The sequence below is a fragment of the Salvelinus alpinus genome, chromosome 29, assembly GCF_045679555.1.
Source record: "Salvelinus alpinus chromosome 29, SLU_Salpinus.1, whole genome shotgun sequence".
NCBI classification, from domain to species: domain Eukaryota; kingdom Metazoa; phylum Chordata; class Actinopteri; order Salmoniformes; family Salmonidae; genus Salvelinus; species Salvelinus alpinus.
In genome coordinates this window covers 19,477,255-19,492,088 of record NC_092114.1, presented here as the reverse complement: position 1 = coordinate 19,492,088, position 14,834 = coordinate 19,477,255, and the positions used below count along the sequence as shown (strand labels likewise).

The 14,834-nt window shown below is 42.8% G+C and overlaps 1 protein-coding gene across 1 annotated transcript in view; it reads left to right on the top strand.

The window, feature by feature from the left end:
• Window positions 1–11,251, top strand: part of LOC139559238 (raftlin-like) — a 105,772-nt gene extending 94,521 nt beyond the window's left edge. The window contains exons 6-10 of the mRNA XM_071375041.1: window positions 97–300; window positions 927–1,036; window positions 1,111–1,214; window positions 2,148–2,223; window positions 9,293–11,251. Of these exons, the coding sequence (XP_071231142.1) occupies window positions 97–300; window positions 927–1,036; window positions 1,111–1,214; window positions 2,148–2,223; window positions 9,293–9,739 (941 nt within the window). The 3' untranslated portion in view covers window positions 9,740–11,251. The remainder of the gene's footprint in view (window positions 1–96; window positions 301–926; window positions 1,037–1,110; window positions 1,215–2,147; window positions 2,224–9,292) is intronic.
• The last annotated feature ends 3,583 nt before the right edge of the window (window positions 11,252–14,834 follow it).

The window sequence follows — 14,834 nt, the reverse complement described above, 5'->3', positions numbered from 1 at the left end:
TATACTGAATATTGCAATGTTGATTAATTTCAGTCGTGTACTTCCTGGCAAAAAAATATAAACAAATGATATGTGCCTCTCTTTCTCTGTGTGTAGGAGGGCAGCTGTTTGCCCTGTACAACCACACAGGGGAGCTGTCCAGCTCTCTGAGGTTCTACTCCTTCAGGGTTCCACTGGGGATGCAGAGAGAGGCGGGGCTAGTGACAGAGGTTGATGCCCACTGGCTAGATCACATGACCCAGCATTTCATCAGTGGAGCTCGCCTCATCGACGGTTTCTTTCACCTTGGAGACGACAATGGTATGTTTGGCACAATGGTGACGTGTTATAGTAGCCTGAGTGTCAGTCTGTTTGTGCTGTCATGGCAACTCATTGTCACTCGTTGGCATGCCAAACACTGTTCTCCTCAAGCTCATTAATGGTAGCATGTTCATATTTGAAGATTGCTAAGAGACCAGACTGTTTGACTTGGCAAGAGCACAAAGAGATCTGGGACAAGGCCAGTGTTGTAGTGTTTAAAGAAATGGAGCCTGCACACTCATAAGCTTCACCATGTACCTTTATTCACAAACAAACGTTTCCATCCTGCAAGGATCTTCATCAGGTTATAGTGTTTACCATGTCAATATACTGAAAACTTTTTGAATTTAGGGGAAAATGTTGAAGGCCTACTTGGAAAGTGTGTAGGCTCAGCCTTATCTATGTTCCTTCACCCATGATGCATGGAACTACATGCAAAGCAAAGATCCCATCAACTCTATCTCTTCCAAATTTGTGGAAGAGCTTCAACTGTAACAGAATAAGTTGGGCTTCCCTCTCTCAATTCAATTCCATTTAAGGGCTTTATTGGCATGGGAAACATATGTTAACATTGCCAAAGCAAGTGTCTCTGTCTCACTCTCTCTCTCTGTCTCTCTCTCTTTCAGACAGTGGGGTCTCCTCTGTGGACATTGTGTTCATCTTTCAGAGCTCCTCAGAAGAAACCCCACCCACTTCATACGACGCCATCGTGGTGGAGCAGTGGACCATTGTCGATGTTAGTGTATGTGTGTGTGTGTGTGTGTCCGTCCATTGTCGACGTGTGTGTAACACTCTTTTTGTCCTCTCCAGGGGGTAGTGGTAAGGACTGACTACATTCCCTTGCTCCAGTCTCTGGCTCCCTATGGCTGGAGACTGATGTGTGTTCTGCCTACTCCCATCGTTAAGACCAACAGGTACGGTCCCAACCCACCAGTCAGGAACACTAGGCAGTATACACTATAGCAGCATAGTACGGACTAATACTTACAGTATTTCTCTAAACCAGAGATGGGCAACAGGTGGTCCGCCCCCTTTTTGAAGGCCCTTGGATCAATTTCCAACCCCCAAAAATATTTGTTTACATTTTTTTACATTTTAGGAACACAGTCAGGGTCTCAACTTAGTTTTGCTAGTTAGAATAGTAGAAAACAAGGTGCAAGTTAGAAATGTGTTTGTGCATCAGCAGTTTTTCTCTTGTTATGTCCGTCACTGATAGTAAGTCAATTAGCCCATGTCAGCAATTCTTTTTTTAGATTGTTAAGTTAGTTTAGTGGCCATCTATCTAATCTTGTTATCCTGGTTGAATTACTGTCCGGGGGGCCTCCATTGACTTTGTCAGTCAGTCTCACTCAGATATCATATTAAAAACTGCAAACATTTGCCTCCACCCTATGGGAAAATGTGTAGAATTGTAAAACAGCTCATTTCCCTTCCCGCCACATGGCAAAATGTGTAGAATTGTAAAACAGCTAATTTCCCTTCCCGCCACATGGCAAAATGTGTAGAATTGCACGAAAGTATCTACCTTTCTCTCTTCTGTCAAAGAGGGGGGCCACTAAAAGTGGGGGGGGGGGGGGGGTATGGATGTGGGTATGCAGACCCGTGAGCAATTGCGTTCCGATTTATGGTGTCCCTCACGCCCATCAAAGTTGCCCTTCCCTGCTCTAAACCATACTCAACATTGAAACACTGCACATCATTTGGAACACAATTACCTTTCACATTTTCTGTCACATTACAAGACCCGGTAAAAGTAAAAGACCCAGAATAAGACAAAAAGAGTTACAAGATGTGTGGCAAGTACTGATGTGATTCACATGGTATTAATACCACTGTTCTTTCCTCAGTGATGGCAGCTTGTCCACGAAGCAGATCCTCTTCCTCCAGAGACCTACCCTGCAACGCAAAAGGAAAGACTTCAAGGTTCCTCACCATCCTTTTTCCTGATTCTCTCTCTCTCTTTCACTCTCTCTTTCACTCTCAATTCAATTTCAATTCAAAGGGCTTTATTGGCATGGGAAACATATGTTTACATTGGCAAAGAAAGTGAAATAAACAATAAAAATGTAACAGTAAACATTATGCTCACAAAAGTTCCAAAAGAATAAAGACATTTCAAATGTCATATTATGTGCAAATAGTTAAAGTACAAAAGGGAAAATAAATAAACATAAATATGGGTTGTATTTACAATGGTGTTTGTTCTTCACTGGTTGCCCTTTTCTTGTGGCAACAGGTCACAAATATTGCTGCTGTGATGGCACACTGTGGTATTTAACCCAGTAGATATGGGAGTTTATCAAATTTGGGTTTGTTTTCGAATTCTTTGTGTCTGTGTAATCTGAGGAAAATATGTGTCTCTAATATGGTCATACATTTGGCAGGAGGTTAGGAAGTGCAGCTCAGTTTCCTCATTTTGTGGGCAGTGTGCTCATAGCCTGTCTTCTCTTGAGAGTCATGTCTGCCTACGGTGGCCTTTCTCAATAGTAAGGCTATGCTCATTGAGTCTGTACATGCTAAAATATTTCCTTAATTTTGGGTGAGTCACAGTGGTCAGGTATTCTGCCACTGTGTACTCTCTGTTTAGAGCCAAATAGCATTCTAGTTTGCTCTATTTTTTTGTTGTTAATTCATCATTATCTTTTAGTTTTCTCATGATTTGGTTGGGTCTAATTGTGTTGCTGTCCTGGTGCTCTGTGGGGTCTGTTTGTGTTTGTGAACAGAGCCCCAGGACCAGCTTGCTTAGGGGACTCTTCTCCAGGTTCATCTCTCTGTAGGTGATGGCTTTGTTATGGAAGGTTTGTGAATCGCTTCTTATAGAATTTAACTGAGCTTTTCTGGATTTTGATAATTAACGGGTATCGGCCTAATTCTGCTCTGCATGCATTATTTGATGTTTTACATTGTACACAGAGGATATTTTTGCAGAATTCTACATGCAGTCTCAATTTGGTGTGTGTCCCATTTTGTGAGTTCTTGTTCGGTGAGCGGACTCCAGACTTCACAACCATAAAGAGCAATGGGTTCTGTAACTAATTGAAGTATTTTTTGCCAGATCCTAATTGGCATGTCGAATGTTGTCCTGGGTGGCGCAGTGGTGTAAGACACTGCATCTCAGTGCAAGAGGCGTCACTGCAGTACCTGGTTCGAATCCAGGCTGCATCACATCCGGCCGTGATTAGGAGTCCCGTAGCACGGCGCACAATTGGCCAAGCGTCGTCCGGGTTTGGCCTGGGTAGGCCGTCATTGTAAATAAGAATTTGTTCTTAACTGACTTGCCTAGTTAAATAAAGGTTACACATTCCTTTTGATGGCATAGAAGGCCCTTCTTGCCTTGTCTCTTAGATCGTTCACAGATTTGTGGAAGTTACCTGTGGCGTTGATGTTTAGGCCGAGGTATGTCAATGTTTTTTGTGGGCTCTAGGGCAACGGTGTCTAGATTGAATTTGTATTTGTGGTCCTGGCAACTGGACCCTTTTTGGAACAGCATTATTTTTTTTGCCTTACTGAGATTTACTGTCCGGTCCCAGTTCTGACAGAATCTGTGCAGAAGATCTAGGTGCTGCTGTAGGCCCTCCTTAGTTGGGGACAGAAGCACCAGATAATCAGTAGACATTTGACTTCAGATTCTAGTAGGGTGAGGCCAGGTGCTGCAAACTGTCCTCGTGCCCAAGCCAATTCGTTGATATACACTACTGTTCAAAAGTTTGGGGTCATTTAGAAATGTCCTTGTTTTTGAAAGAAAATCTATTTTTTCGTCCATTAAAATAACATCAAATTGATCAGAAATACAGTATAGACATTGTTCATGTTGTAAATGACTGTTGTTGCTGGAAACGGCAGATTCAGTTCCAATTGTGTTAGCTAATCCAAGTTTATCATTTTAAAAGGCTAATTGATCATTAGAAAACCCTTTTGCAATTATGTTAGAACAGCTGAAAACTGTCGTGCTGATTAAAGAAGCAATAGAACTGGCCTTTTTTAGACTAGTTGAGTATCTGGAGCATCAGGAGCATCAGCATTTGTGGGTTCGATTACAGGCTCAAAATGTCTAGAAACAAAGACGTTTCTTCTGAAACTGGTTAGTCTATTCTTGTTCTGAGAAATGAAGGCTATTCCATGCGAGAAATTACCAAGAAACTGAAGATCTCGTACAATACTGTGTACTACTCCCTTCACAGAACAGCACAAACTGTCTCTAACCAGAATAGAAAGAGTGGGAGGCCCCGGTGCACAACTGAGCAAGAGGACAAGTACATTAGAGTGTCTAGTTTGAGAAACAGATGCCTCACAAGTCCTCAACTGGCAGCTTCATTAAATAGTACGCTCAAAAACACCAGCCTCAACGTCAACAGTGAAGAGGCAACTCCGGGATGCTGGCCTTCTAAGCAGAGTTGCAAAGAAAAAGCCATATCTCAGACTGGCCAATAAAAAGAAAAGATTAAGATTGGCAAAAGAACACAGACACTGGACAGAGGAACTCTGCCTAGAAGGCCAGCATCCCAGAGTCGCCTCGTCACTGTTGACGTTGAGACTGGTGTTTGTTTAGTGTTTTCCAATTTTCCCAGAAATGTTTGGAGTCTATGGATTCTTCAATTACATTGAGCTGATTTCTGACGTGCTGTTCCTCCTTTTCCCGTAGTGAATTTCTCTATTGTTTTAGTGATTCGCCATAGTGAAGGCGTAGGCTCAGGTTTTCTGGGTATCTATGTTTTTGGTTGGATAGGTTCCTCAATTTATTTCTTCGGTTTTTGCATTTTTCATCAAACCATTTGTCGTTGTTGTTAATTTTCTTAGGTTTTCTGCTCAACATTTTTAGATTTGATAGGGAAGCTGAGAGGTCAAATATACTGTTTAAGTTTTCTACTGCCAAGTTTACATCTTCACTATTACAGTGAAATGTTTTGTCCAGGAAGTTGTCTAAAAGGGATTGAATTTGTTGTTGCCTAATTATTTGGGGGTAGGTTTCTACACTACATTCCTTCCATCTATAGCATTTCTTAATATTATTAAGTTTATTTTGGCTTTGATGCCTCATGATTGAGTATTGCTCTGTTCAGGTAGTGTGATTTTGCTGTGATCTGATGTCAGTGGACTGACTGTGAACGCTCTGAGAGACTCTGGGTTGAGGTCAGTGATAAAGTAGTCTACAGTACTACTGCCAAGAGATGAGCTATAGGTGTACCTACTGTAGTAGTCCCCTCAAAGCCTACCATTGACTATGTACATACCCAGCGTGCGAAAGAGCTGAAGAGGTTGTGACCAGTTTTTGTTGGTTATGTTATCGTAGTTGTGCCTAGGGGGTCATATGGGGGAGGGAATGCTGTCACCTGCAGGCAGGTGTTTGTCCCCCTGTGTGCTGAGGGTGTCAGGTTCTTGTCCAGTTCTGGCATTTAGGTCGCCACAGACTAGTACATGTCCCTGGGCCTGGAAATGATTGATTTCCCCCTCCAGGATGGAGAAGCTGTCTTCTTTAAAGTATGGGGATTCTAGGGATATAGGTAGGACATTTTTCTCTGTTGAGATCATTTCCTTTTGAATTTCTAGCCAAATGTAAAATGTTCCTGTTTTGATGAATTTAATAGAGAGTTAGGTTTGCTCTATACCAAATTAGCATACCCCCTGAGTCCCTTCCCTGTTTTACTCCTGGTAGTTTGGTGGATAGGACTACCAGCTGAGATAGTGAAGGCGTTGTGTTTCATAGTGTCCAAAGTTGTTAGTCGTGTGGTTTGGCCTCAGACCAGTAAGTGTGAGCAGAGCCTGCTAAGCATCTGATACATGCCATTGGCTTGGGCCAGTGTAAGAATGGGGGTTGGGCCTGTTTGCCTGCTCATGGCCTGGGCGTATGTGTGACTTTCATGTTGAGGCCCTCTTTGTGGGAGTGGGGGGCATGGGGTGGGCTGGAGGGGCATAGGTCTGATCTGACCTATATGGGGTGTGGGCATGGTTGGTTTGGGGGGATATTGATTGGTGGGGGTGTGGATGTGGCTGGTGGTGCTGTGGTCTGAATGTGGGTCATCTCGGCGTGGATCCTCTGTGTAGGTCTGGGGGGGTCCCTCAGGTCTGGAAGAGTGTCTCGCTGGTCTGAGCGGGGTGTCTGTTGATCTGTTGCTCCTGTGTCAGGTGTTTGGGCTGCGGTTGATGGCGATAACCTTTAGGGTCCTGGCAAAGGTGGGCACTGCTGTCTTGTATAGGTGGACATGGTCATAAAGTCCAGGGTGGAGTGGTGGGCCAGGTTAGCATTTGGTTTTGAGGCACAGTCACTGGAAATACTTGCGTTTACCCGCTGTATGGTAGCAGGGTGGAGATAACCACTTGTGTGTTGGGGAAAGTAGAAGAAGCTTTTTCAATCACTCCCTTGAGAGCTGTGGCCACCCTTTCCTGCTGTGCTCTCAGGTTGTTTGTGCCTGTGTGTATTATTATGTGACTAGGTGAACCTAGTTGGTCCTCAGACAGAAGGTCTTGGGCGCGCTGGGTGTTAATTAAGACACTGTTTGTTTGGGAAAAAGTTTATTTTCTTGTATACATATCCTGTTTGAGTGCATAAGGAGTACAATCTGTGGCTTGTGTATGTCCTCAGTGGGTGTGGGGGGGATGTCAGGAGGGCTATCAGGGTCCCTCCTGGGGAGGCAGGTAGCCTAGTGGTTAGAGCGTTAGACTAGTAACCGAAAGGTTGCAAGATCAAATCCCCGAGCTGACAAGGTAAAAATATGTCGTTCTGCCCCTGAACAAGGCAGTTAACCCACTGTTCCTAGGCCGTCATTGTAAATAAGAATTTGTTCTTAACTGACTTGCCTAGTTAAATAAAAAATAAAAAAAGGGTGGCTGATGAGGGGTGCTCAAAGGGAGTGGGTTCCCCTGGGCTTGGGGTTCTTCATTTGTCTGTTCTGCTGTGGTTTCGAGTCTATGGTCTGGGGTGGACTGTTCTGCTGTGGTTTCGAGGCTATAGTCAGGATCTGAGGTGGGCTGTTGTTCTGGCTTCTCTGCGGGGGTGGCCAGCTCTCTAATGGGTTCTGTCACATGTCATCTTTCCCACCTTCTCCTCTAGTGCGCTGTTCTTCTCCTGCTCTGCTCTCATCTTCTCCTGCCGCTGGACCTCCTTCTTCTGCTGCTCTTTCTCCTGCTCTTCTTCTGCTCTTTCTCCTGTTTCTCCACAGTCCAGAGTGCAGTCATATCTCTCTCCCCCTCCAGGTCTCCGGGTCTGGTTGAGGTGGTGGTGTTGTGCTGGACTGTTGTCTGGGTCTGTGCTAACTGGAGTGTGTTCACCTGCTGTTCCAGCTCCAACTGCCGTACCTCCAGCTGGGTGAATTTATCCTTCATTTCAGTGAGGGAGTAGTGTTGTTCGTCTGTGAGGTTGTTTAATGAAGAGGTCTGGTCTGACACGCTTGGGGTTTCTCATTCTCAAGAGAGAGCTTCTCCTGCTGTGCTCCCTGTTTGATTATGTGAAAGTACAGAGGAAACTGTTTGGGGTTGCCCTGTACCAATACTGTTCCAGACTTGTACAGGTTGACATTAGGTGACTCAGAGTCCTTGTTGTCTAGTATCCTGAGTTTCCACCCATCGCTAACCCCCCCTCTCTTAACAGAGAGGTAGTGCGTTAATATAACACTGCGCCATGCCAGGGAATGGTCTGTGTGGAAGATTCAGTTGCTTATGTTCCCATTTTTATACCAGTCAGCAAAAAGTGTCTTTTGATTTTCCATAAGGAGCTTATTTTTGTACTCTTTCCGTGCCTTCTCATTTTTTACATCCAGGGGTACTGTATTGTAATGACCTCTGTACAGGGGGAGGGGGCTTCAAAGACCTCTGCATTTGGGTGGGGGAGGCTGTGAGTGAAAACAATGTCCTGAGCAAATTGGCTTTTTACCAAATTACCGTACGACTGCCGCTGGGCCTCCTTCTTCCACTCCTGCTCTTTCTCCTGTTGAAGTTGTCTCACCACAGTCCAGAGTGCAGACACTCTGCTGACATTGTTAGGCTCAAGGGCTTTGACACCTCTCACTTCACACCTCAGTGCTAATTGAAGTTGCAGTCAGATATGTTCTTTCCTAGCAAGCTTGGTAGCCTTAATTTAGCATTCAGTCCTTATAAAGTAAAATATATTATTGTAATTTATTTTTCTTCTTGGCTTTAAAAGTAGCTTCAGACTAAACATGACTCACTCAGTTCCAGGTTGGATGGTGTTTTCAGATTTCTGTTGTGCTTCTTTTGCAGGTCGTTGGTTTGCCAGAGCATTTGCTGTATAGTCCTTGCAAATAAGAATCTTTGATTGTAGGAATCCTTCCAGTAATTTAGTCCAAAATCAGGTTGTAGGTTCTGAGTTTTTATTTGGAGTAAAGGTTGTGTTGTGGAGGGTAGTATCCTGTGTATGTCCTTGTAGAAAACTCCAAGTTTATCTAACTCTAAATCTATATTTTTGTGAAAACATGCTGAAAAATGCAGGAGCTCATCTGCTTATTTGCTCTCTCTCCTCCCTCTCAATTTAATTCAATTCAAGGGGCTTTATTGGTATGGGAAACATATGTTTACATTGCCAAAGCAAGTGAAATAGATAAATAAAAGTGAAATAAACTATCAAAAATGAACAGGAAACATTACACTCACAAAAGTTCCAAAGGAATGGAGACATTTCAAATGTCATTATGTCTATATAGTGTTGTAATGATGTGCAAATAGTTAAAATACAAAAGGGAAAATAAAAAACACAAGTATAGGTTGTATTTACAATGGTGTTTGTTCTTCACTGGTTGCCCTTTTCTTGCCCTTCTCTCTCTCTCTCTCTCTCTATCTCATAACCTACACAATGCAATATATTGTCTAATAATAGGCATTTCTTAGTACATTACAGTCCAAAAGAGACTTGGTCAATTATTTGCGGTTAACTGTCCAAGAGAGAAGCATTACCAAGATAGATTTTGTAGTGTTTTGTCAGGTGTCTGAAGACAGAGTTTAAAGAAAGAAAAAAAGTATCTCTTTAAAATGTCTCTTTCAGAAGTTGAACCTCAGGGGTCGGAACAAGGCGAAGAAAAACTCTGCCGGAGAAATGCTGAAAGAGGAGAGAAAGAACATGTCCCCAGTGATGGAGAGAGGGATGGATGAACAGAAGAGGAACACGGAAGAGGAGGAGAGCGAGGCGAGAAGAAACTGGGACAACAACAGAAATGAGAAAGGGAGCGCCGTAGAGAGAGGAAGACTCAAGAGAGAAGAGGAGGAGAGAGAGTGTGAGACAGATTCTCAAGAAGTCTTCCCGCAGAGTACAGAGGGTGTGGCCACAGACCTCAACCAGGAAGTAGAGTGGGAGAATGGCAAAGTCCCATTGGCCAGACAGGAGAAGGCTGTTAGGTTTGCGGATGTCAATCAGAAGAATGATGAAGTGAAGTCAGAGGAGAAGATCACACAGCAGCTGAGTGAAAGAGCGCTGTTTTCTGGAGTATGTTAATTAAGAACTGACAGATAGAATCCGTGCACAATAAAGTGTCAGAGGAGTGCTGGGGTGTATTCATTATGGCGATTCTGTTGCAAAACATTTAATCTGTTGCTAAACATTTTGCAAATTGTTTGCTCCAAACGGAAAATGTTTTGCAACGGAAACGAGAGTTTCTATTGGACAAAATCAGGTAGGTCCCTCCCCGTTTCATTCCACTTGCTCGGTTTGCTTCCGCTTGGTTCTTAAACGGTTTCTGTTAATGGATGTAATGAATGCCCCGATGATCTAGGTTCAGTTCTATCTCCTAAATCATAATGAATAAGCAGGGGTAACTGATTCTAGATCAGCACTCCTACTGTGAGACGCTTTGTGAATACAGGCCCTGACCTGGTTTCAAATAGTATTTGAGTTTGCATGGTGCCTTGCCTGGATGGAACCAATGGAATATTTCCAAACCCAGCCCACATGACACTCTAGGCAGGCTTGAACAAGTTGTAAGATTTCAAACTATTTAGTCCCAGGACTGGAAGTAATAAATATACAGTATAGCAGAAGATGAAGAACTATGTGTATATTCTAAGAACTAGTAGCTCATCGATGGAAACCAAGGAACTTACCAGAATGGTGATTTAGTTCAAAGCCTTTATATTCCTGGTATTGTCATATATAGATTTCCATATGGATCTGTGTATGTTCATATGGACTGCTTCCAACATGTAATGGCTTCAATCAGCCTTCAAGGCACACATTTGACCTGTTGCCTCAGATGTTGTCATGTGGAGTAGGGTGAAGTGTCCCCTAGACGCTGATTTTGGGTCAGTTTAACATTTCCTCCACCAATGGTTAAGATTAGGATTGGGGCAGGGAAGCTGATCCTAGATCTGTACCTATGGGAAACTTCACCCCAGAGTGTTGTAATGTACTAGCCTATTAGGCATTAATATATGGAAGTGCATTTGTATAGTTGTTATGCATCTGCTTTTGGCCAGTGTCATTAGTTCATGTAATGGCCAATGAGAATGCGCACATAATGTAGGTCAGGATTTTGAGGTAAGAGCCTTAATTGCCATGGTAACATCAATGTTTTTCTCCTACCTATGGATCACTGTTTATAGATCTATATGTATCAAAGAATACTGTACATTTGAGTAGATACTCTACTTCTCTATTTAACCCATTATAGTCAAGGTCTACGGCCCTGAGTGAGTACTTAATCTGCATATCATGATTGGATAGGTGTCATGGTTCCACTGCATAGCTTTCACCTATCATGTTGTGTCAGGTCAGTGATTATACTTTACGGAGTACGTTTTAGGAATATTTGTACGCCTCCTTAGTCCCCTTCCTGCTCTGGAAGTGTGTTGTGTGAGTGGTGTGGTAAGTAAGTCTTTGTTAGTATCCCAAATGGACACATATTCCCATTCAAGGTTGGTCAAAAGCAGTACACTATCTAGGGAATAGGGTGCTATTTGGGATTTAACCTCCTGACAGACAAACAGGAGGAATAAACAGTTCTCAAAACAATATGTGGACTCCATTTTCTTTTATTTCACCCTGCATTCCAATGAGTCTGTGTAATCCCCTCAGTCTCCCCACCTCTGAGGAGCAAAAAATGTGTTAATCATCACGGCAAAATGAGAATCTCACAACAATCTCAGAGGGAGACGTCATGCTATGGACCAATCAGGCACCACCTAGAGGTTCCATTACAGTGCACCATGGGAGATCCTCTGCCCCTGTACGCAAACTCATTTGTGCATGTGAGACGTGTGTGATTTCAGGCCTGTATGAGTGTGTGATTGAGGTCTTGATGTGTGTGCAAGTGAACGGAAGAAAGAGGGGATAAGGGTAAATTTGCCAGGATGTGTGGAAGATATGTTATAAGGTCTACATAGTTTTCACTTTCTATAAATACTACTGCTGGTGTGATGATCTCTCTAGCCCCTTTATACCTGGCGCTAACAATGTGTCCTGATCTTGTCCACATTCTGATTGTCCCTGATAGTGATTGGATTCTTGATTTGCTCCCGAGTGGCGCAGCTGTCTAAGGCACTGCATCTCAGTGCAAGAGGCGTCACTACAGTCCCTGGTTCGAATCCAGGCTGTATCACATCCGGCCGTAATTGGGGTCCCATAGGGCGGCGTCTCAATTGGCCCGGGTTTGGCCGGACTTGCCTAGTTAAATAAAACACACAAAATCGGTTCACACAAAAAACATGTTAATGCGAGGTGTAACCAGTGCTATGAATAACTTTGAGAGAGGGCATCTGCAAGATTAAAACCTGGGACCTTCTGGTTTCTTTTATTTGACTCTCACCTGTAATCTCCACCCACTGAGCTTTCATTCAACCAATCAAATCGTCCCTGACTACCTCCGAAGGTGGTCAGGAAGATCTGATCACAATCAGATCTGCTTTAGCCGACATCTGCTTAGCGGTTGTTTTGACATGTTAGAGCTGTCAAATCCACAAGTGGCTCCTGGCATGTCTAAAGCAGACATTGCCATTGGCTGCACTGTAGTCACATTAAGAGAAATCCCATGCAGCCTTTCGAACACTGGAATGTGAGATGTAATCTACACCTCGATTAGGCTGGTAAAAATCATTACTATTTTGTTTAAGAGTCATTATTTCTATATGTTTCACACAGATTACCAGGGTCCAGTAAGCAACTAACGCGTTATAACATTTACATTTACATTTAAGTCATTTAGCAGACGCTCTTATCCAGAGCGACTTACAAATTATAACTTGAGGAACGGCAAGGAGTCGTATAACAGCTAATACTATAGCGAATTGGACCGAGGTAAAGACAGTTTCAAGTTGGATATTCGCGCTTTCAAACCTCAATAGCTTTCAAACCACTTGAACCACAGACTCCAAATAAGTGTCATGATGTTGGAAAAATTATGCACAACATTGCACAGGTCTTATTTTCACGATTTGGACATTAATTGGCTTTCCAAAGCTAATAAACATGTGGAAATGTGAGCAGCATTTTGTATTCCAAGTTGAATTAGTTAGTACACACTTTTTTTACATTCAAATTTCAATAGCTCCTTGGTCATGTGACTTCAAACAAGGTTCAGAATGTCCACTCAGTAGGCCTATGTAATGGATGTGAAATGGCTAGCTAGTTAGCGGTGGTGTGCGCTAATAGCGTTTCAATCGGTTACGTCACTCGCTTTGAGACCTTGAAGTAGTGGTTCCCCTTGCTCTGCAAGGGCCGCGGCTTTTGTGGAGCGATGGGTAACGATGCTTCGTGGGTGACTGTTGTTGATGTGTGCAGAGGGTCCCTGGTTCGCGCCCGGGTCGGGGCGAGGGGACGGACGTAAAGTTAATACGGTTACATTGGTGCCGTGACCCGGATCACTGGTTGCTGCGGAAAGGAGGAGGTCGAAAGTGGGGTGAGTGTAACGGATGTGAAATGGCTAGCTAGTTAGCGGTGGTGCGCGCTAATAGCGTTTCAATCGGTTACGTCACTCGCTTTGAGACCTTGAAGTAGTGGTTCCCCTTGCTCTGCAAGGGCCGCGGCTTTTGTGGAGCGATGGGTAACGATGCTTCGTGGGTGACTGTTGTTGATGTGTGCAGAGGGTCCCTGGTTCGCGCCCGAGGCGAGGGGACGGACGTAAAGTTAATACTGTTACACATTGCACTCTTTAGTTTGTCTATTTTCATCTCACACGTTTTACATGAATTTTTCAAAATGTAAAATTTCAATAGCTCCTTGCTCATTTGATCTAGTGACTTCAAACAAGGTTCAGAATGTCCACTCAGTGGGCCTACACATTACACACCCATTAGTTTGTCCATTTTCATCTCACATGGTTTTACATGAATTTTCCAAAATGTAGAATTTCAATAGCTCCTTGGTCATGTGACCTAATGTCCTATATTGCACACTCTTGTTTGTGTACTGTAAAATCACGCGGTGTAACGTACATTTTTCATAGTTCCAAATTTGCAATAGCTCCTTGGTCATGTCAATTACACACCTAAGAAGCGTGCAGTGGATATACACCCATATTGCATAACCTCTAGTCAGGTATCTTCTATATTGTTGTACATTAATATTAGTTTGACAATTAGGGGGTTCAGTCCAGTGTTGTGTTTACCCTTTTCTTTAATATTTATCTACAATAATTGGTAGTTCTAAGTACTTATTTTCCCTGTTTTTTATTTTCCCACAGTATTTAACAGCGGTACACAATAGGAGAGAGACAGATAATATCTCCTTTCATTGTTAATATCAACCATAAAGGAAAAGGGCAAAGTACGAGAGTCATGTTATTAATTGTCCAAAGCAGGGATGGAGAGTGAGCTAGTGAGGTAGGCTGCAGTGGGTTTGTTGGTCAATACATATACTGAACATGTAACCACAGTAATGGTTGCCAGTAAATCAATGAATAAAAATGTAATATTGACAAATTAAACAGAAATTGTAGACCTTTAATATTTTCCAACATGTCAACAGACACTTAACTTCAATTAAGTATGAAACATTTCACAGTGTTAACTTTCTCTTTATCCCTGGTTGATCTACATTTCAGAGCCTCTTCAGTGTGGATGGGGTATAGCATTCATTTTCAACAACAAAGACTACACTTCCAGTTTGTGTTCTTTACTCTGTTGAACTCATTTGTCTTCATTCCTAGGCACAGCACATGGAACCACCGTTGGCATGCAAAACATTCAATCAAAACAAAACAAAGTGTAACACGTTATAAATAATATAAAATATCAATGCAGTATGATGAATTAGCCATCCATTGTGTTATATCATAAATTGTCTTACATGCCGTCACCGTTGTCAAAAGATTATAAACATGTTAAATAAAGTTACTAACCCAGTCAGTCTTTGGGTCACATCCAGGTTCTTTATCAGCGGCACACATGAAGCAGTTGTTGGCTTTGTTGAACTCTGAAATCATAGGCATGAACTGAACATATGGCTGTCCCACACAACTACATAAAAATAAACATTTTACATTTACTTTGAATTAAATGTCATTACATACCAGACATTTTTAGTATATCCTCAGCCATTTCTTTTCGCAGTTGCGCCATGTGTTTTTGAAGGTTCCATATCAATTTGGAAAGGGATGTTG